This window comes from Chondrus crispus, genomic scaffold (genome assembly GCF_000350225.1).
Source record: "Chondrus crispus Stackhouse genomic scaffold, scaffold_339, whole genome shotgun sequence".
Lineage (NCBI taxonomy): Eukaryota > Rhodophyta > Florideophyceae > Gigartinales > Gigartinaceae > Chondrus > Chondrus crispus.
The window spans coordinates 68,904-89,632 of NW_005179243.1; the positions used below are offsets into that span (position 1 = coordinate 68,904).

A 20,729-nucleotide genomic window follows, 5' to 3' on the forward strand; every position below is an offset into this window, starting at 1 on the left:
CGGATACCGATGGAAGAGCTGCCTCATCTACTTGGATGACATTATCATATTTTCGAAGGATCATGAAACTCATCTGAAGGATGTCGAGGTAATTCTCTCTGCTCTACAACAAGAGGAGCTATCACTGAAGTTGAACAAGTGTAAATTCTCTAAGGACTCCGTGGAGTACCTGGGTCACATCATTCGACCCGGGGAACTTCATTTCCACCCGAAGAATGTCTTGGCGTTGGCCGAGGCCAAGCCGCCACGAACCCAGACCGAGCTTCGCTCATTTTTGGGTATGTGTAACGTGTACCGACGTTTCGTCGACCACTTCGCCCAGATGTCGGCGCCCATGACGTCCATGCTCAAGAAGGTGGAGCCCGACCGGCTCCCCGAACTGGACGAAGAACGCAGGTCTGCCTTCGAAGCCCTGAAGACTTGCCTGATTTCCCCGCCGATATTGCGACTACCGTGGCTGGGGCTACGGTATTCCCTCGACACGGACGCGTCTGACGCCCAAATCGGTTGCACGCTATTAAAGAAACACGATGATGGTAACAGATATCCCATCGGGTTCTGGTCTCGGACGCTCTCGTTGGCGGAAAGGAATTACTCCACGACGGAGAAAGAATGTTTGGCCATTGTATGGGCCATTCAGGCGCTGCGTCCTTACTTGGGACGCGAGCGATTCACAGTTAACACCGATCATCATTCCCTCCGTTGGTTAATGAATCTCACCGACGCAAGCCGGCGTTTAGCACGGTGGCGTTTACGCCTAGCCGAGTTCAACTTCGACGTCACGTACGTGAAGGGCATCAAGAATTGTCTCGCCAACGCCCTTAGTCGAATACCGGCTACAGGGGGCACAACCGTCCCTATCGACGAAGAAATACCGTGCTTCTCCGTTTTGGAGTTTCACGAAGACAAACCGGAAGTGGAATCCGAGGAGTGGGACGACGACATTCAAGACGGATGCTTCGCCCTCGCAACCCGGCTTCCAAGGCCGCAATTACACACGACGAGATTGTACTCACTCAACACTCCGACCCGTTCTGTAAGGAGATCACTTGTCATCTTCAGGAGGGGGAGGGAGTGGCCCAAATTCGCCTTTTCAAGTTCTTCATGAACAAGAAAAGGGTATTTTGTCGGAAAGCGCACCTTGATGGCGTTGAGTAGATCGTCGTACCAAGCACTCTGCGCGAGTGAGTGATGTATCTGGCCCATTACCCCGCCGCCTCGGGGCATCCCAGACGAAGGCGTCTGTCCTACACGTTAAGACAACGATACTACTGCCCGAGCATGTTGGTAGACGCATACGCCACCGTCCGAAGGTGCTCCGACTGTGCGAAAGCTCGCATTAAATTGCGCAAACACAACGCTAAGCTGAAAACGTTCCCTCCGATGGGACATTTGGAGTTTATCACCATTGACATCTTAGGCGAACTCTCCAGAACTCCAAGAGGTAATCGATACCTCTTGGTAATATCGGATCGTTACTCAAAGCTGACCCGAACGGTGCCGCTGAAGAGAATAACCGCCGAGACCGTTTCTCAGGCGTTTGTCACCCACTTGGTCTTCGTATACGGAGCCTCAGTGAAGCTACTCTCCGACAACGGGAGTTAACTCAAATCAAAGATTTTCCTTGCCGTGTGCAAAATTCTCCGCGCCAAAAGCGTGTTCACCACAGCGTATCACTTTCAAGCTAATAAACAAGTGGAGAGATTCAACCGCACCCTGGTATCCTCCCTACGGCACTACTAAGCTGACAACCAACGTGACGGGGATCAGTTTACGGACGCGCTAACTTACGATTACAACTGTACCGTGAACCGCATCATGCTGTTCACGGTAAAAGAGGGCTATTGGCTTCTTCGCGCACTCTGTCGTCCGGCTCAGGTCACATTGGCCCTAACGGAGATCGCTCCCTATTCAGACAGTCCGTACGCTCTGGTTCCTTCGTGTGGCGTCCGTGGCGTGCGGGAGTCAAATACGGCTTGGCTTCCGAACGTCCCCTTGGTCTCTAACCGCAGGGGACTAATTTAACCGTTACGGAGCGGTTGAATGTAGCCGAACGAGACAGTGGAGGGCCCGTCCTTAAGCGTGAACGTCTGCGTTCACGTCCGAGGTGAGGTCCCTGCCGGTACGCCTCCGGAGGCGTTGGGCGTAACGAGACACCAACTCCTGTGTGACGTGAGTCCGTGCGGTCCAGGTGGCCGTGTCATAATCCGCCCACTTGATGAGAAACTCCGTATTCGCGTCCTCCATGGCCGGATGCCGGAGTGGTCGCTCGACAGCGTACTGCGTGCGCTCGGTCGGTAAGGTCACCCGGCGTTGTTTTACTCGTTCGTGGCGCGTCCGTCGGCGGTGGCGCGTACACGCAGCGGTCTGCGGAGATGCGTTCGGTGACCCCATCACGATCGATCGTGATGGTTCGCTTGTCATTCGCGAGAACGCGGTATGGACAAACGGCGGGCGACGCCAGTTTGTTAGACGTCTTGGCCCCATCGGCGGGGTTCAGGTAGACGTAATTACGCGGCTTGAGACGCGCGTGGATCCGCCTGACGCGCTTATCGAAGTCGCGCTTGTACCGAGCCTGCGTCTGGCGCAGGCTCGCGTAGGCCTTCTTCATCGTGTCGTCCAACGTCCTGAGGAACTCAGCCCGCTGACTCCTCCTATCGGAAGGGGGCGCGTCACTGTCGGCTTTACGGAGAGAGAACTTGGGCGGTGGTCGGCTGGGGACGAGCTCGAAGGGCGTCGTGCGCGTGGTACGATGTACGTGGTAGTTATACGCATACGTGAGCGGCCCCACGTACACATCCCAGTCTTCCTGATTCTCGCCGACGTAATTGCATAGCATCGAACCGATCGTCCGGTTGTATCGCTCGACTTGCCCGTTCGTCTGGGGGTGGTACGCCGAGGTGTACAAGTTCGTCATCCCCAGGAAACGGCACGTGCTGTGGAGGAACTTCGCGTTAAACTGCGGTCCGTTATCCGACAGTAGCGAGCGTGGGACGCCATATTTAAAGACCCACGCATCGCAGAATGCGACGGCGACGGTGTACGCGGTTACGGTCCGCAGTGTCATTACTTGAGTCAGCTTTGTGAAACGGTCCGTAATAACGAGGAGGAACTGTTTTCCTGCCTTCATCTTCTGGAGCGGACCCAAAATGTCAATGGCGAGGCTCTCGAGCGGCCGAGTTGCTGGGAACAATCTCCAACGATTGAGGTGTTTCCGCAACTTGACCCGGTTCATCGCGCAGGTCCGATACCCTCGCCCCGTAGCTGCGACATCTGCGGCGAGATGGGGCCAGTAGTACTCCCGACAGAGCGCGAAGTACATACGGTTCTGGCCCGGGTGCCCCGCGATGGTCGGCGCGTGGCAGAGCTGAAGCAGCCGAGCTTGCAGCGTTCGAGGCACCACGATCTGCACGAGGTCAGGGTCCAAGGGGTGTCTCCGTTTGAGCATCCCGTGGTGGTCCTCGAAGAACGCGGAGTCCCGGGACTCTGACTGTCGTGCCAGTACGGTCTGGCAGAAGTCATCCACGCGTTGCTCTTCGGCTATCTCCTCTAACGTAAGAGGGGCCAGAAGGTCGTCCTGCGGAGGGGCGACCGCGGAGGCGGGCGCGCCAACTTCGGGTTGTTCGGCGCGCTCGATGTCGACGGCGTCGAAGTCCTCGTTCTTCTCCCAGAACGACGTGGGTCCTTCGAGAGCGGGGGCCTCGTCGTCGTCCCCGGCTCGTCCCGCGTCCGGACGCGCGACCTTCTTCGCGATCCGGCTTCGTTCCTTGTCGTCACGATGACATGAACGGCATTGTGATCGCAACTCGCGGTACAGACGTGGTCCGCGAGCTCGTCCGACACGTCACGGACGGTTGTGCCGGCGTCGAAGGTGGGAATGACGTCATCCACCTCGACGACCGGGCGAGGGTCATCGACGACCCTTGGCGAAACGAGGCGTGACAGGGTGTCCGGAACCTGAAGCACGCGCCCGGGGCGGTACTGGATGGTGAAGTCTTATGCCGCCAAACGTGACCGCCACCGGGTAAGTCTTCCGAAGCTCTCCGTGAGCGACATGAGCCATCGGAGGGCGTCATGATCCGTCCGGACGGTGAACTTGGTACCTTCAACGTACGGACGAAGTGTGCGGACGGCCCACACTACGGCGAAGCACTCGCGCTTCGTAGCGCTGTAGTTGTGCTCACTGTCGGAAAGTGAGTACGACCAATACCCCACCGGGCGCCAGTCGTTGGCGCCTTCGTGTTCCTGGAGCAACGCACAGCCCAGTTTATAAGCACTAGCATCGGTGTAGATCATATACGGCTGACCGTATCGCGGCAATGCTAGGATCAGCGGGGAAATCATCCGCTCCCTCAACGCTTCGAATGCTTTGAAGTTGCGGCTCCGTCGGGTTTTCGGAGTCGGGGTCTGCGTCTTTACGCGTCATGTCCGTTAATGGACGCCCAATTTTCGCGAACCTCTTCACGAAACGGAGGTAGACGTTGCACGCCCCGAGGAACGACCTCACCTGCGTCAAGGTCCTCGGGAACGTGAACGTTCTGAAGGCGTCCGCCGCCGCTTCGGCGACGCTCAGCTTACCTGGGGAAATGACGTGCCCCAGGTAGTGCACCTTTGGTTGAAAGAAGCTACACTTCTTGAGCTTGAGGGAGATTCCGGCGCTCCTCAACAAGCTCCAGACAGTGTCGAGATGCTTTGCGTGTACGGGAGAACACGATGACATCATCCAGGTAGACGAGGCATATCTGCTATCGGACGCCAGATAGGATGATGTCGAGGGCACGTTGGAAGCTGGCCGGTGCCCCTTTTCGCCCGAACAGCATACGCAAATGGCGAAACGTTCCCATATGCGTAGTGAACGTGGTCTTGTCCCGGTCTTCCGGAGCGACGGGGATCTGCCAATAACCGGAATTGCAGTCCAACGTCGTGAAGACGGCTGCATCTCCGAGTGAATCGATGCAGTCGCGCATCCGGGGCAGCGGATACGAATCCCCTGCCGTCTTCGCATTGGTTGAGACGCCAGTAGTCCACGCAGAACTGAAGAGAGCCATCTTTCTTCGGTACGAGCACCACGGAAGACGCCCACTCGGTGCTGGCGGGTTCGATTACCCCTACGTTCAACATTTTGTTGACTTCCTTGGCAACCATCTCACGCATGGCCGGCCCCTTTCGGTAGAGCATTGAACGTATCGGCTTCGTACCCGGTTCGAGGGGGATGCGGTGTTCGGTCGCTCGGATCGTTCCGAGTGCACCGCTCCACAGACTCGAGTTCTTACGGAGCATCTCGAGTACGTGGCCCCGGAGCTTGTTATCATCGATGTATGACAAGTCAATTCTTTTTCCCAATCCTCTGGCGGATTTTCGGGATCCTTTTTAGAGGCGGGTGCAGTGCCCCCTTCCGGCGGCGGGCACTTCGCCGGTCGGACGTCCGTACCGGCTCCTCTCTCCTCAACGGTTGCCCCCTGGGCGGAGCCTGGTCGACCAGCTCCTGCCGTTCCGACTTGATCGGTCAAGTCGGTGAGGTGTAGCGCGTGCGCGATCCCCTCGGCGACGCGACGTGCGGGCGTCAAGATTGCGAGGGGGTTGCGCTTCGCGTATCCCACGACGGTGTGCTTCGGAAGCCGCCTTTCCCGTCGCGAAAAGTTCGTGACGATGACGTCGAAGGTCTGATTCGGCAAGACCTCTGCGACGCCATTCGTGAGCCTCAATCCATATCGGTGTTGGAGTGACGGCTTCGGATCCATGAACACGAGGCTCCTCCCCGCGGTGGTAACGCGCACTCGGGCTTGCGACCGCGCGGGGATGGTAATCCAGCGGGCGATACGGATCGCCTGCGGGGCTTCGTCGCGTGGGTCAGCCCAGTTTGTCTGACGTCCGTGCCGTCTGGTTGGGACAGTCGGCTCCCCCTTCCCGTCGACGATGGCAACGGAGCCACCTTGGTGGAGCTCCAACCGTTGAGATTCAATATCGATACGTCGTACTTGTGTATTGATGAAGGCCGTGCCAAAAAGGACTGGGACGGCGAGCTGGTCCGCCACGACGAACGGAATTTGGAACGCCGTGTTCCTCAGCCGCACGGACAGACGTACGACGGACGAGAGCTTGAGCGGATTGCTATTCGCGCCTGCCAATCGTGGCAGTAGCGCGTCGCGGATGACGTACCGCGACCAATCGGGAGGAAGGTCGGCCTCCCTCACCAGATTGTACCCCGAGCACGTATCAACGGCGATCGTACGGGGCTTGAAGGCATTTACCTCCGTGGCTATCGAGCCGAGGATGTTGTAAATCTTCGGCGTCATAAGGCAAATGACGCCGTCGACCACTTTCAGCGTGCCCGGCTCGGCGAGATCGTTCCGCCTGGGATACCGGCGCCGGTTCCGACTTCTCTTCGGCGTCCTTCGGCCTTGGTCGCGGGGCGCCCTTCGGTCGGTCGCGTCCCCGCGACAGGTCGCGTTCGTACGCGGCTTGATTTCTTCTGGCGTCCCCAGGTCCCCCTGGGTCTGGCCGCCGGAGCGTTCGATGCGCTTCTTGTTAGGCACTTTGCTCACGGTTGCCACAGTGCCTTCCTCTGTGTGCGCCGGGCTCACGGTTTCCTCGGCGTTTTCGTCATTTCGCACCGAGCTTACGGTGTCTCGGTGCGCTTTTGCGGGGTCGAGGGGAATATTATTGGTAAACATTCCCCTCCTCCGCCGGGGATAACTAGCGGCGGGTCTAGGTTGGTGTGACAAGATGGTTCACGCGACCGCGCTAACGTAACCGTCTTTACGGGGGTTTCGAACTACCTGAGCTGTCAGTGCCATTTGCTCGGCTATCGTTTGCTAACGCGTCGACGGGCCCCTGGCCGCGCGGATGGGGACGGTTTCCGTACCCCGGCTGGGCATCTTCTACGAAGTAATTGGATACTTTTTGGCCTTGGATTGCAGCGTCCGGCCGTTGCAATATTAGAGGGGCGGAGAGAACGGGCTTTCCTCCGCCTCCTTCCGTAGGCTGGGGGTGCGTTTCCCCAGCCCAATCCTGGACGTACATGATGGCGTTCTGTACCCCATGGGGCAACGGGGGTCGGCCCCGTTCGGCTCGCCCATCTCGACGGGGATATGGCGTATTCATCCGACGAGGGTCACGTCGATCGCTTTAATCGGTCCCCGAGTATCGGTAACCGCCTTCACGAGGGGCAAAACGGACGCCCCCACCCGATCGACTCGGTCACCTCGCCGCGGGTCTCTGTCTTCCCGCGCGGGAGACGCGCGTAGACTGCTGGATGAGATTACGCATTCCGGGGCGCGTCTCCATCTGATAGCGGTAGTTCCTGTACGCCGTGAACTGACGTTGTTCAGGCGACAGGAACGGGCACGCGTACATGGCGTGGCCGTACGTCCGGCACAGCCAACAAACGTACGCGCTGCCATCGGTCGACGCGAACGTCTCCGCGTGGCGTGCCTCCTCATCGGTGAGTCGAGGCATGTGAGGCAGCCCGCGGTCTCCTTCTCGACGGGAGATATCCAGCCCGGCCATGTCGTGGTTCGGACCTCTCGTGGCCTTCGGCGTGTGTGCGAACGCCGTTGCAAAGCTTCCGGTGGACCCGGTGGAAGCTGGCGTAGAAGGTCGGCCTCCTGCCCGGTCGAAGCCTTTCGTAATGAGGACAGGGTCGGCCTGCCACTCATCTTCTCCAATGTGAAGGGCGGTCGCCGGAGAACTCGTTCCGTGCGACCTTGGAGTTCGGACTTTCTTCGCTGCCGGCTTCGGGTCCGGCAGCGGCAAGCCGCGACGAGCGCGGTAGGTTGTACCCTCGGCCGTTTCGATACGGCGAATCGTTGAGAGTTCAGTCTTCTGTTGTCCGGGCAACCGTTGTACCGTATCTGCCACTGCGGCCCGGGTCGCAGTGGACAACCCGCGCACAAAGTAGTGCGCGAGAGCTTGTTCTGAGAACACGGCCGTGCATCGGAACGCGGCGGATTCCAGCCGGTCTGCGAACGTGTTCTCGGTTTCGTGAGGAAGCTGTCGCGCCGACGCGACAGCATCAAACGCTTCCCCTAACACGTAGTCGGTTAGGTAGCGTTTGATGAATTGGTTGACGAGACCAGGGCAGCTCGTGTCGTCGTGGAGCTGGCCGGCGCGGAGGCCGCGCATGGTGTAACTCGTATACAACCGCTCCGTGTCCCGCTCGAGTAAGTGAGCCAAGACACGGATTGCCACACCTTCGGTCAGGTGCTGGGCACTGAAGCTTATCCGGATATCCTTCAGGATCGGGAGCAACTGAATCGCGTCGGTACCGTCGAAGCTCTTCATCGTGGGACGGAGCCCAAGGCAGCGTTGGACGTACTTCGCGATCCGTCCCGCATCACCCGAGGTAACGAGCCTCGAGTTGTTGTCCAACCGATACATGCGGTAGTTCGCGACGGCGCTGAACTCCTGTATCATGGTGTGGACGGGCTCGAGCCCCGGTTCGGCGCGGCCCAACGTTCCGAACGGCGTGACGGGCAACGTTCGGACGTCGACGGGGCCGGGATGCGCGGTAAGATCCGCTGGCTGGTAGCCACCCCAACGAGGATCGAAGGGGAGAATCGGTTCCCCTGATCCCCGGGCGACTCCTCCACGGCCCTGGTAGAGTTCAGTCGGTACCCTGCGGCAGGGCTTGAGTCTCGGACGCGAAGTTCGCGTCCGCCGTCGGCTCGGGGTCCTCCGCCCTCCGGCTGCTGACGGCACCAGTCGGGGGCCACTCCTGCGCTCCGGATGCGCCCGGAGGAACAGTGGCACCGGGCCCACTCGAGGGGGCTCCGGGCGGCCTCTCGGCCGAGGTCTGTTCCATCTCACGGGCACCGCGGCGCGTTGAGTTGAGCTCCGCCGCCATGTGCACGAACGCTCCCATCTGTTAGGCTGATGGGAAGGGTTGCGGGTCGCGTCGGACCCCGGAGTTTGCCTTCACCGGTCGACCCGCAACGTCCACGGCGGGGGAATCGATGCGCGCCTCTTCGACCAGTACCAAGCGGAACCGTAGCTGGTCAACGAGAGCGCGCAGGTCCTCCAAGGACTGAGTTACGCGCTCAAACCTTCTTTCGGGGAGGGAGCGCAGCTCATCCATACAGCGGGCGTAGACGCTGTCAGAGACGCCGATACGGAGGGATGTTCGGACATCTTCGATATACTCCGCGATGCGATCGTACATCGCGCGAGCGCGTCCTTCGGAGGAGTCGGGCAACGGTTCGCGGTCTCGAAGATCAGCATCGCCGTCGCCGACTCGGACGCGGAGCGCGGTCTCTCGCACATCAGCGGGCTCGGAGCGAATCGAGGTGGGATACTCGCCACTCATCTCGACGCGTACGGACGCGGAGGTAAACGATAGTCTTCTCGGTTCGATCTTGAGAGTCTTCTAGGTCGGGAGACCACTGTAGTATAATCACCCCAACGACGAGGGGGGTGAGTACTGACAGTTCGGAAAGACCCCGATCGGCGGGAAGATAGAAGCACGGCCCACCCACGGTATCGAACACGGGCTCGAGGTAGCGGTGGTAGAGCGGGGTCGGAGAGGGCGCGCGCACGCGCGAGCGGTTCTAAGCCTCGACGCCCCGGAGCGGTACTGGGTGACGATCCAGTACCGACGGGCGGAGGCGAAGCGGGCTCGTGGGCGTGCTGCGCGCATCCTCAACCCGCGCGCGGTGCTACTCTTAGGTAAAACGGACGGAAGTACCTGAGAGTAAGCGGGCGGATCAAGGTGGAGGATCCTTGACAAGTCCGTGCTCGTCGTCCTCCACCGCCGGCGGTCCGCTCATATGTAATATACAGAGTCACCTATCATAACATTACAGTAGTGCAGGTTGGCCTGCGCTGTAGTGCTGTCAGCCGTCGGGGCTGGCAGCACACGTGTCTTACACGTGTGTGTGCACGCCCCCGTACACGTGGGGTACACGTGTGCGCGCGCACTGAGGTACTGTAGAGCTCGGGCTCTACAGTTATAAATCTAATCTAAATCTAATTCTAAGAGGGGGATATGCTACAGCTACTATTTTTGCGCGTAGCTCTCCGTCTTCCTCACAGATGTGGACATACTCGGTCTACAATCGGGGGGCTTCATCTGTGTTCGTTCTCTCCCGTTCTTCTTCCGTATCGGACTTGTCTTGTCCCGCATCCTGCACGGGACCTAAAGGGGGTACTGTAGGGGGAAGATTATTTTTGTTTCCTCCCCCCTCCTTAGCTTCAGCCACTCCTGTGGCTCGCTGAAGGGTTAGGATGTGGGTCGGCGATGGAGCGGGAGTCCGATAACAGTGTATTTGGGGAGATGGACCGCATTAGGGCTAAAATTGCTCATTATTACCGAAAACGGAATGTCTGGCTTTGTATCCATGACTCCCTGCGCCATAAGCGACAGGTTCTTCTCCGCCGTGGGGGATGGTTCTGTAAGAAGCAGAGCTCGGAGACCGGCGTCGCCACCCGTGCGGATGCTTGCCTCATGGGGGGAATTGTAATTCCCCGCACCATGCGTATTTTCCGAGACGGTGTGTTGCTCGGAAACGGCTTGGTTCTTGGCGATTTTTCTGTTTCCGTTCGGTGTTCCTTATGAGTAGATTTGGATGGCGTCGTGCCTGTAAGTGCGACTGAGGGGGCATGATGGAAGAGAACCCTCCGTCGCGGTGGTAGAATTGCCTTGATATGTTGGTCTATAAAGGTGGTCCTTAATATACAATCCACAGCCAGGCGGGTGACCACGAGAAACTTGACCCTGGCTGTGAAATCTCTGATGCGGACGTACAGTGTAAACTGTCCAAGGGCGCTCATTGAGCGATTGGAGGCGTCCACCAGCGGCGCGCTCTTTACCGGACGGATGACCGTGCGCCATGGCTCGGCCACACAGCTTATATGGATGAGGTTGGGCGCTGCCCCCGAGTCTAGGACTGGGGACAGTGCCCGCATATTCGCTTGTCGCAGCCCTACCGTGGCGGAAATCTTATAGTTCTGCCTCTTGAAGAAGCAGATAGGTTCGGCTGTGGTCTGCGCGTCTTCCGTTCGGTTCGGTTCTGATGCATGAGTTGAGAGGGAAGGATCCTCCGGGGTGAGGCAGACAGGGAGTTTTGACGACGTCGCCTCTACGCGTCCTCCCTGTCTTCCCCCGTGAGTTGGAGATCCTCCTCCTCCTCAGCGACCAGCTTCTCCGCCCCGTCGAACCCCTCGTCCACCAGGTTGACCGGCGTGGTTTGAGAGGAGGGATTTCCTCGCCACACCGGTCCCTGTGGACGACTGAATGAAGAACCAGGGCGAAGCCGCTGTCGGATGGGTAACTTTTGGATAGTTCGCTTCCCTCGCTGCTAAGAGCTGGGCTCGCAGCGAGGCGTCCGCGACAATAGGGCAGCTTTCCTGTCGGTGAGTGGGGTCCAGACAGAACCGGCACGGAGGCGGTCCCCACCTTGCGCGTTGGTCCCCGCTTCCGTAGCGGCGGCCATAACCGGCTACAGTGGACGTTGGGGCTACAGCCCCTCCCACTGACGGTACCGGAGAAGGATGGAAACTTGTTGGCGGCGAGCTCACAGTACTTGCGTGTACTGTGGGGCTTGTCATAACCAATATTCCATCTGCGTTGCGTGAGGCGCCTGTATAGGCGGCCTCCGACGAGGACTCGACGGATAACACCGGAGTCTTTCTTACCGAGCGGTTAAAGGCAATCTTGCGACGTTCGATGGCAATAAATGCCGCCTTGCCGAACGGTGTGTCTCCCCGATGGCTTGTGCGTACCTAGTGACCGCCTGGTAGTCTACCGTGGCGTGTGTCGCTAGATAATTCCGCACTTGCGCGCACGTCGCTGGGAGCAATCCCTCGACGTACAGCGACTTGAGCCGACGGTCCGAGAAAACAGTACCGCATCGGAGGGCCTTGTCCCACAGCTGATTGCTGTAGGCTTCTTCCGCCATGTTAGAACTCTGACGGAAGGAAACCACTTCGGTGTAGGCCTCGCCGATAGTTTCGTCGGGTCGTTAGGTCCGTAAAAGGGAATTGACTACCTCCTCGTAACTCTCGAGCATGTGGCGTTGCTCGGCGTCCACCGTTATGGCATTACCCACAAGCCGGGACTGCAGTAGAGCATGCGCCTGTCCGGTTAAGTAGAATTGGAAGCACCATACGGCAGCTCCCTGCCTTACCTCATTATGGTCGCAAGCCATCTTAAACCGAGCAAGAAAGCCCAATACCGCTATCGGATCTTGTCCACTGAACGTGTGAGATTTCATCTGCACGTCCAGCTTCTTGCGAATACGGCTGATATGGCGCGCGACCTCGGAGTTATACCGGGCGCTGCGACGTTCCATCCGGTAGGTCTTGTAATTAACCGCTTTGGGGAATAAATCATTAAGCGGTTTAATCACATCGACCTTCTTGGTGGGGGCTGACCGTTCGGTAGTCCGACAACTTCTACCCGGTCGGCGCCCCTGGTCGTGCGGCTCGGGGTCTGTACTGTAGCCCTCTGAGCCGGACCACTTGCGTCGGTGGCTATGGTCTCGCCGACTGCCCGGGTGGCGCCGACCTTCGTCACTGGTCGAATCAGGCGAGCTTCCGTCGGAGGGAAATTCACCTCCTCGACGACGGGCTCCAGCCCGAGACCTATAGGGACGGTAATCTTGCCGGACGGCTTTTCTGTCACCGTACGGTTCTTCTTCGGAGTACTCCTCGTCTTCCTCCAGTAATGGCCCGCGCCTTGTGCGTCGGGACTTGGGACCGTAACGGAAAGACGAGCGATTTTCTGTCTCGCCATACCTCGTCAGATTTTCTGTCTCATGGCGAGGTTGTCTTCCGTATCGGTCATAGGTCACCAGGTCCTTGTCTGTCGGACCCCGTGTAACACCATGAAGTTCGGGCAGGTATGTAGGTGGGTCCTCCGGGTGAGGGTCCGCCTCCGGGTGAGGGGCCATATATACCTGTGTCGGTCTTGTATCTCCCGTTCCAGTTCTTATTAATTTGAAAGATGCCGTAGCGGTCGTAGGAGGTTGAGGTGCCTCAGCTACAGTACCGTTCGGATTGAAGTTGGCGAGGCGAGTCTCGACAGCTATGTTGATAGCTGTCTGGAGGCTCAGCCCCAACGGTGTAAGATGATCTCCAGGGTCGAGTGCCTCTCGGAGCTCACGCTCTACGAGGGCACCAACGACGTCGTCGATGACGGACGTGACGGCGGCCCGGACTTGTTCGTCAACAAGCAGCGGTACCGTTCGGTTAATCGCACCCTCGACGTGGCGAGGAACCTCTTTGACGAGAGCTTCCTCCAGCCACGCCTGCATGCGTGGCCAGAGGGTATTTTATGCCCACTGGGAGCGGTGTTCGGTACCCGCTCGACCAGCGAGGGCCGGGAAGGCCCCAGGGGCCGTCCCCTCCGTATTGGTTGGGTTCTGCCCTGTACCGAGTGTCACCCGTAGCAGTGACTCCGGGTTTTCGACACAGGGCGCACGGACCCGGGTGGTCCGCTGCGCGTACTCCCCCGGGCTGAGCCGGAGCGAGTACTGCCTGTTCCGAACCAGAGTCTTCCGCAGGGGTTTCGGTTGGATTCATCTTGACTCCTTGCTTGAACCAGGGGTTGATACGTGTTTTCAACTTGTCCACGTACCGAATCGGATGTCTTCTTTCCTGAGCTCGACGGTGAGGGTCTAGAAACCCCAGGAGAGCCCTCTACAAGAGTACCAAAAATGTGGTACGACCGTAGGGACGCGAAACCGTAAACGAAAAAGTACAGGCTGTACCTAAAAATGAGGGAGCCTGGGGAACTGCTACACTGGAGCGTCTGGTAGAATAATCCGGAACGGTAGAAAGCACAGGACGAAGGAGGTACACTACGCAGGACACGCGCAGTCGTACTGGGGTGTAGAGCAGTACGACCGATGGCGCGCTGGAAACCTGAAGGTCTTACTTAACCGTACGGAGAAAGGACTAGGGCAGGAAGTAAGGGGAGGCGTGCTTGCCTCGGTTTACCTCCAGACCGGTGCCCCCTATTTCATACCCCCTAGTAGGGCGGTGGCACCGGACGGACTACAGTAGCTGTACATACTGTAGCAAGCTTATTGTAGCTTACGGTAACTAAAAATGACTACTGTACTAACCCACCGATCGGTCGCACACCACGTGCACACGTGCACTAGCTGGTGCCACTAACTACACGTGGGCTCCCACGTGGCCACATCTACACGTGCTGGCCACAAATGCTCCGTATTGGTTAACATCGTACTACTATACTCGGCGAGGCCCCTGGCGCCCGCCTATTACAGTAGCGCCACTTGGAAATTGTACTACAAGCGGCAAGTGCGGGCGGGGTACAGGGGCGGGGCAGCTCTTGGCAACGGCGCTGCCAAGGATATCATTTCTGTGTCTACATATTTTATTGAAGTAAAGAAGTATCCGAACCGTTGAAAGTCTTGAAAGTACACTACAGACACCGGGATTTGGAACTTGATTGCATATAATCGGAAACGATAGGAGCTATCGTTTTCTTCGTGGTCGAAGAAGACCAAGGCTGCATAGAGTGTCTGCAGTTCTTTCTCTCTTTTCTGTGTTCTCTCTCATGCGGACACGCCCTCTCTGCATTTCTTGCTCCAAATGTAAACTATTCTGTGAATGAACAAAAGGGTTCCCTGTACCTCGTTCTTTTCGGCTGTATCAAGTGTTTCAAAGTAGGTTTTACCATTGGTTTCCAGTAAATAATTGTGAATAATGCAGCAAACAACAACAATAAGTGTGCTGCATGCCACCCAAAATCGCAGGGGAGAGCAAAAAAAGCCAAAGCGAGAAACAAACATGCCAAAGGCCTGTTCGACCGTTATCCTACAGGACGAGAAATAAAAGTTAAACGCATCTTGTCTCTGCGATAAACCAAATCCGCTATATGGCATCAGAACATGCCGACTGTTGGCATACGCATCACCTGCAGCAATTCGTGCCCATGAGGACACAGAGTGCAGTAACGTGGCTTGAAAGGCTCGTTGAAGCATGTGTACATCCGGCATGGCGAGCAGACACAAATACAAACATGTAGTTTGCGGCAACGGCAGCTTGTACGCACAAAGCATAGAACCCCTTGCGATTGAAGTATTTTAGAGGGTCGGGCGTGTCGTTCAACGTAGGCTGGCGTATTTTCATTGTAATACCATCTAGAGCTGCTATATTGCCTTCTAAGGGAGAACTACGTAGTAGTTGGAATTGTCGTGCTGCATTACTGAAATCTGTTTCTGATACTGGAAACTCAATTGGAGCAAGCACTTTGTTAAGCGCTTATATTGTCTCATGAAAAATGTATATGTGGTAGACCTTTCCACGCCGTAAGGCCATTTTGTGTCCAAATAGCTTCTCCCTGCCAAAATTCGCATAGTAATACAGAGCATTGTTTGGACACTTTTGGTAGAGTTGGAACAATTTCTTCGGATTTGCGTTCTTTCAAGTTCTGCACGCAACTGGTTGCACAGATATCGAAACTGGTGGGGTGACAGCCTGTACAATCTTATGAAAAGATCTTCACCAATAGTTGCCAGACGTGCATTGAGATTAAAGTTTTCTCGTGTGTTTGTAATCTCTTATTGACGGAAAACACAGCATCTCATGGTCGCTTGCACGACTGCCGACAGTAAAACTTGCATTGTCTCCCTGGTGGGCCTTCGCTTTTCGATCTTTGATAGTATGCGCATCGGGAAAGCCCGCCGAGCCAGACGACGGCGAAAGGGAGCACGCATGGTACGTTAATCAAGCAGGGAACGACACTGTACGAGTACGCCTAGCCTATACTATAATACTCCCCACGTAAGTGCGACATGATTGGGTGTCCGTAAAAAGTTTCCAAAATGTTTTGGACCGGATCCAAGATGGAAATTGGAAATCGGTGCCCTGCTGTACAATTTCCGATTTCCAAATTTCCGACTTTTAAAAACACCTAGTGTCTAGGTGACAAATGACCTCATATCCCTAGACTTCATATGTACGATTTTTCGTACATACTGAGATTCTTGGATCTTGGCACCAAGACCTTATGTACGAAATTTCGTACATATGTGCCCTCAGAAGCAGATCTTTGGTGGCGCAGAAGCCTGCTTTCGGAACTTTCGATACGCCCCTGATCCGACAGGACAATAGCTGACAGTCTCAATACTTGCTCATAACTTCATTTTTGTTCAAAAGTGATTTTGGGCCGCGCAGACACCGTCAACATTCACACGATTAGATAAAATCCTATCTTATGGCCGAGGTCATTCCAAACACAACAGGGAGTCCTGTTAACCCTGTACCAAGACGGGGACGTGGCCGTGGACATGCGCGGGCCGATATGGAGGTCGAGGTAGTTTCAGAGGCGTTCGTAGGGGCGGCAGGAGAGGAGGAAGGGGTCGGAATCTGGGCAACCGCAACGATCCCACAAAAGGATTTGGGTCTGTAACTACTCCCATACCGACTATCACTTTAGAAGAAGAGTTCCTTTCTTCAACAATATCTGAGCGTGCTCGCCCACGACAAATTCTTAGACGGATCCTTCTTCACCCGTAAACACAACAGGATGCCAGTCACCAACGCAACATACACACCAAACGAAACGAATTGCTTCATGAGCGCTCTAGACTTCACCCAAAACCATAACCTAGAGGCCAACGCGAACAGCGAAGAGATCGCCACCATGTAGTCAACGACCAGTATCTATCCGAGGCACCCGATTTGATCCTCAATACCACAAATTCATCCGACTGCAAATGTTTCGGCACATCCGACAATCAGCACCATGAAGTTGATGTAAAGAGTCTATCGCGTCGAGCGAAAGAAGCTCTGTGTCACTGCAGACCATTAGGTCTCCAAAGAAGCCCAAAATGTACAACGCGGCTGTCATGACTGCGCGCGGAAGACATCGCAATAATGCCGAGTTGTGGAACGATGTGACCACACTCTCGGTCAGGACCAACCGATTCAGTGCCAAGCAAGAACAGGGCAACAGAAAAGAGTCGCTCCCAGTGCCCTGAGAATGGCAGCAGGAGAGCACGGGAGGGATTGTAGAGTGCGGTGTAAGAATGCGAGAGTGGAATGGGAGGGAGTTTTCTAGTCCGAAGGAGAAGTTATGCCCCTCACAAACGCACCACATCTGCTGTATTGTGTAGTCCATATGTACGAAAATTCGTACACAAAGGGATTTTGGCTGATTTGTGAGGTTATTATTGAGCAACTTTCGCGGAGCTGTCAAATGGGAACGAATCAATATTTTCCTTTTCTGTCTTCGCGCGGATGTAGACAGCATTTTAATCTCGTGAAGGCTCGAAAGTACCCTGTAGACGTTTCGTAGTTCGCGAACTACAGACAAAAGAACAGTTGTGTACGAAATTTCGTACATAAAATTGACTTCTAGGGATATGAGGTCACTTTTCAACTTATTTTTCTCGACTTGTGCTAGCTCAACAAGATGGAAAAAAGATACTCTCGACACGGCAGTTGACTTCTGCGTCGTGGAAGGGTGGAGTTTGGTGAGATCTGCACGTCTTCTCCAGCCATTTTTAAAATGCCCAAAAAGGAGCCTTTTTTGACCAACCTCAAAACGTTTTATGTTGATATCTTCGAAACCAAAACGCCTGTTTAAAAAGTCAACTCATCATTGATACTTCATTAGATTCTTAGTCTCTCTGTGCATTGACAACCGCCATCCCAATGTTTTGCAAGATGTTATTGCCGAGCGCGTATTCGTTAAAGAAATGGTGTCCAAACTGAATGTTTTAAAGTTTCGATTTAATTTATATATTTTTGCAAAAAAAAAGCTGGCCTCATATGAGGTCAAATTGCTTGTCGTCTAGACACTAGAACGCCCCTCAATCAAGTGGAAATTAATGGGACTAGAAACCCAGAGGTTGCTCACGCACTCAGAAGAGAAGGCCCCCGGTGGCTTTGAGGCCTTTCACTTCGCCTCGCTCGATCACCTCCGTTCCGCTCCCTCTTCTGCGCGCGTTCAGGGAGACTGAGCCTCAGCTTCCGCTCGGGTCTGACATCCCTAACACACACACACAGAACCAATGAGAAGGGTATTGAGGGTGTTTGCGAAGTAGATTCTTTCGGCAGACCGCTGGTCAACTGCCGCCCTAGTCGTAACCGGCAGAGATCTCGTTCTTCTTCGCAGCGCATCCGACTGGGATATTCTCCTGCATATGCCCGAAGTGAGCATCATCAAAACAGTGAAATCACGGGGTTGTCAAAATGTGACGGTCTTCCCAGTAGAAGCAGGACTCCTTTTTCTTTCGCCTTGCCCCGTGCCTTCCCAGAATGGGCACAGAACGACGCCGCAAAGTTGCGCTCGAAAACACCCGATTCGTGGTGCGTGTGTGCATCGTGCCAGCACAGCTCCCGTTGATCGTCTCGTCGCGATGTCTGGAGTTGTTTCGTCCCGCAAACGCGTTGCTGCATTGGTCTCATCGCAGCGCCTCGCCATCGTGCCACGCCACGATCGCGGGCGCCGCATTACTGTTCGGAGTAGTGCTGTGCACGTAAATCTTGGCACGTCGCAGGTGCTACTTGACGGTTGCGAGTTGCCTCGTCCGGCGCCTGCCGCGTATTTTGTATTTCAGAAACCCGTTGGGTGTATCACGACGCGAGGAACCGATCAATCCAAGAGGCACACTCGGCCTTCTGTTATGGATGTCCTTCGATGTGATGAGCGCAATGCCCCCTTACTAGAAGCTGACGCGAAACCCGTAGGAAGGTTGGATTGTGACTCGGAAGGTTTGCTTTTTTTCTCCAACGACGGGGACTTCACGAAAGCCGTGCTACGGCCCGAATTCCGAGTGCCGAAGACATACCTAGTTGTCGTCAGCGGAAGGCGACTACCGAAGTTTATTGATCGCATTGCTGAGGCTGACTTACTCAGATTGCGACAGGGTGTGAGATTGGGAAATAGCAAGGATATTGGGAAGGCAGAGGAGGCAGATATTGTGAAGACCCATGAGGTGCTTAAGTTTAAGGATTGGGGCTGGAACGCAGGGAAGGAAGAATGTTTGTCTATGACACTATGCGAGGGAAAGTTCCGAGAGGTACGTCGCATGATCAAGGAGATTGGGCTGCGTGTAGTTAGACTTAGACGGGTTGCGATTGGGGGCGTTGAGGATCCTTTGCTTCCGTTCGGATTGTGTAGACAGCTTTCTGAGGAAGAGCAGCGTGGGCTGCTTCAAACGATTGGTGGAAGACTGAGTCACGATGAGATCCGCTCTATGCACTGGCGTTGATTGCATCGCGTTGTGGTGGCAGAAGGTGGTGGAAGGATCGATGTGTATGCGCAACGTAGACTTGCGAGTTCTTCGGCTGACGACTTTGTACCTGTGCATGTAGTAAGTGGCGGTGGCACTGTAGTCTCTTCATAGCACATTCCTAGGCGTGGCCATATTCTCAGAGTGAAGCCGGGTTGCCGGTAACGTCACAGATATTGCGTGTGTACAGTATGCCAGCGCTTGCGATATGCAATGCGAAGCTTCGGACTGTTCCCTGGAGTTGGAACAATGCTTGCAAAGTGAGGGGTCGGCAGTGGGAAGCACCCGTTCCGGATATGGATAGATATTTTAACCAATGTTGGATGCAGAGTTTTGGCTGGAAAAATGTTTTTCTGCGTTCATATTCATTTTTGTCTTGGCAAACAAGTGCTTCGCTCTCTGGTTTTGCGGTGCAAGTGTTCCTTGCCGCGGACGTGGTCAGGGGTCCCAGCGGGAGCCGGTTAGCGGCGTGGGGTCGAGGTTGTGCACCTGTCCGCAGCAACTCTCGTATATGTGCATACCTAGGTTTCTTTGCATGCAGTCTGGTGAAGCTGACCTTTCTTACCAGTACAGCAACAATCGTGATATGCCAGGATTTGCATAGCAAGAGAAGTCTTTGGTTTTGTTATATTATGCATATTTCGGGCGGACTAGGGCTTCCAATTCTGTCAACGGTTTTGTCTTTTGCATTGCTTGGTGGAAATAGTTGCGCTGAAACAAATTGTTGCGGTATGGACGTATGTGCTCGAAGAGGTTAGATTGACGAGTGTATGAATTTGATATGGACTGCTGACTGGAAGTGTTGATGGTAGAGTATCGTGGTGATAGGCATGCGTGCCAAGGATTTGATGTGCGATGTTGATATGTGATTTTGGCTATAGCCGATGGAAGCGATGAAAGTGGACCATGGGAAGCTGGTCGTTGGGGATGCGTGCTTGCAGGCTAGAGACTGGCTGTTGTTGGCGCGGCCGCAGATGGGGTACATAGAGTGTCAATGGGCGAAGCTTGCGTACCATTGTCAGATGAGAATTTCCATTAAACGTGATCAGCGGCTTGATCTTTCAAGAAAGAGAGATCGTTTAGAAGTGACTATTGCAGTGTTCGAATCGAGAAATGAGAAAACGAAGGAGCGACAAGGCGATAACCGGTCAAACACGGCAGAGCTGAGGGCAAGGTTTGGGAGAGAATCTCACTGACAGACTGGACGCAAGTGAGAGATTGAAAGAGTAAGGGCATGCCCGACTTGTGCTTCTCAGGATAGGGGAAGCTATCGGTAAAAGCAGTTACGTCGGAGTTGAGGTGTTTCCTGGTAGTCGGTCTCGTGTGGAGAGTGGGAAAAGATCGGAGTTGTGGTCGAGTGCAGTCTCACAGTGGGGCTCAGCGGAGCTAGAAGTAGAGTACTCTGGAAGCGGCTTTGGTAAGGGTACTGTAAGTCGAAGACGCGGGGATGATTCCGGACACATCGGTCAGGTGTGCTGTCTGCGAGAGTGAGAAGTCAAAAGTAATTGAGATTTTTGTAGA

The 20,729-nt window shown here is 55.4% G+C and overlaps 6 protein-coding genes; 3 read left to right on the top strand and 3 right to left on the bottom strand.

Annotated features, from left to right (window-relative positions):
- The first annotated feature begins 280 nt into the window (after positions 1–280).
- CHC_T00006044001 (hypothetical protein) lies at positions 281–1,605 on the top strand. Its single transcript, XM_005717813.1, has 3 exons — positions 281–894; positions 951–1,126; positions 1,190–1,605. Exons 1-3 carry the CDS (start codon positions 281–283, stop codon positions 1,603–1,605), a joined length of 1,206 nt encoding a protein of 401 aa, XP_005717870.1.
- A 595-nt stretch (positions 1,606–2,200) lies between these two features.
- CHC_T00006045001 (hypothetical protein) lies at positions 2,201–5,005 on the bottom strand. Its single transcript, XM_005717814.1, has 3 exons — positions 4,420–5,005; positions 4,011–4,235; positions 2,201–3,684 (listed from the first exon to the last, which is right to left on the bottom strand). Exons 1-3 carry the CDS (start codon positions 5,003–5,005, stop codon positions 2,201–2,203), a joined length of 2,295 nt encoding a protein of 764 aa, XP_005717871.1.
- An 11,092-nt stretch (positions 5,006–16,097) lies between these two features.
- Positions 16,098–17,314, bottom strand: CHC_T00006046001 (hypothetical protein). XM_005717815.1 is given in 2 exon segments: positions 16,098–16,657; positions 16,658–17,314. The coding sequence occupies 1 exon segment, from the start codon at positions 17,312–17,314 to the stop codon at positions 16,658–16,660; it is 657 nt and encodes a 218-aa protein (XP_005717872.1). The 3' UTR covers positions 16,098–16,657.
- Positions 17,315–17,688: 374 nt separating this feature from the next.
- Positions 17,689–18,093, bottom strand: CHC_T00006047001 (hypothetical protein). XM_005717816.1 is given in 2 exon segments: positions 17,689–17,826; positions 17,827–18,093. 1 exon segment carries the CDS (start codon positions 18,091–18,093, stop codon positions 17,827–17,829), a length of 267 nt encoding a protein of 88 aa, XP_005717873.1. The 3' UTR covers positions 17,689–17,826.
- A 239-nt stretch (positions 18,094–18,332) lies between these two features.
- On the top strand, positions 18,333–19,187 carry CHC_T00006048001 (hypothetical protein). The gene has a single exon (XM_005717817.1). The coding sequence runs from the start codon at positions 18,333–18,335 to the stop codon at positions 19,185–19,187; it is 855 nt and encodes a 284-aa protein (XP_005717874.1).
- Positions 19,188–19,399: 212 nt separating this feature from the next.
- On the top strand, positions 19,400–19,966 carry CHC_T00006049001 (hypothetical protein). The gene has a single exon (XM_005717818.1). It carries the CDS (start codon positions 19,400–19,402, stop codon positions 19,964–19,966), a length of 567 nt encoding a protein of 188 aa, XP_005717875.1.
- Positions 19,967–20,729: the final 763 nt, after the last annotated feature.

Coding starts and splice junctions, on each gene's coding strand:
- CHC_T00006046001 (XM_005717815.1), bottom strand. CDS start 17,314: ATGTACGAAATTTCGTACACAACTGTTCTTTTGTCTGTAGTTCGCGAA.
- CHC_T00006048001 (XM_005717817.1), top strand. CDS start 18,333: ATGTCTGGAGTTGTTTCGTCCCGCAAACGCGTTGCTGCATTGGTCTCA.
- CHC_T00006047001 (XM_005717816.1), bottom strand. CDS start 18,093: ATGCGCTGCGAAGAAGAACGAGATCTCTGCCGGTTACGACTAGGGCGG.
- CHC_T00006044001 (XM_005717813.1), top strand. CDS start 281: ATGTGTAACGTGTACCGACGTTTCGTCGACCACTTCGCCCAGATGTCG. Junction 895..950: donor CCGTGCTTCTCCGTTTTGGA/GTTTCACGAAGA, acceptor ACGACATTCAAG/ACGGATGCTTCGCCCTCGCA. Junction 1,127..1,189: donor GAACAAGAAAAGGGTATTTT/GTCGGAAAGCGC, acceptor TGCGCGAGTGAG/TGATGTATCTGGCCCATTAC.
- CHC_T00006045001 (XM_005717814.1), bottom strand. CDS start 5,005: ATGCGAAGACGGCAGGGGATTCGTATCCGCTGCCCCGGATGCGCGACT. Junction 4,236..4,419: donor TCCATTAACGGACATGACGC/GTAAAGACGCAG, acceptor AGGAACACGAAG/GCGCCAACGACTGGCGCCCG. Junction 3,685..4,010: donor ACTTACCCGGTGGCGGTCAC/GTTTGGCGGCAT, acceptor CCGCTCTCGAAG/GACCCACGTCGTTCTGGGAG.
- CHC_T00006049001 (XM_005717818.1), top strand. CDS start 19,400: ATGCCAGCGCTTGCGATATGCAATGCGAAGCTTCGGACTGTTCCCTGG.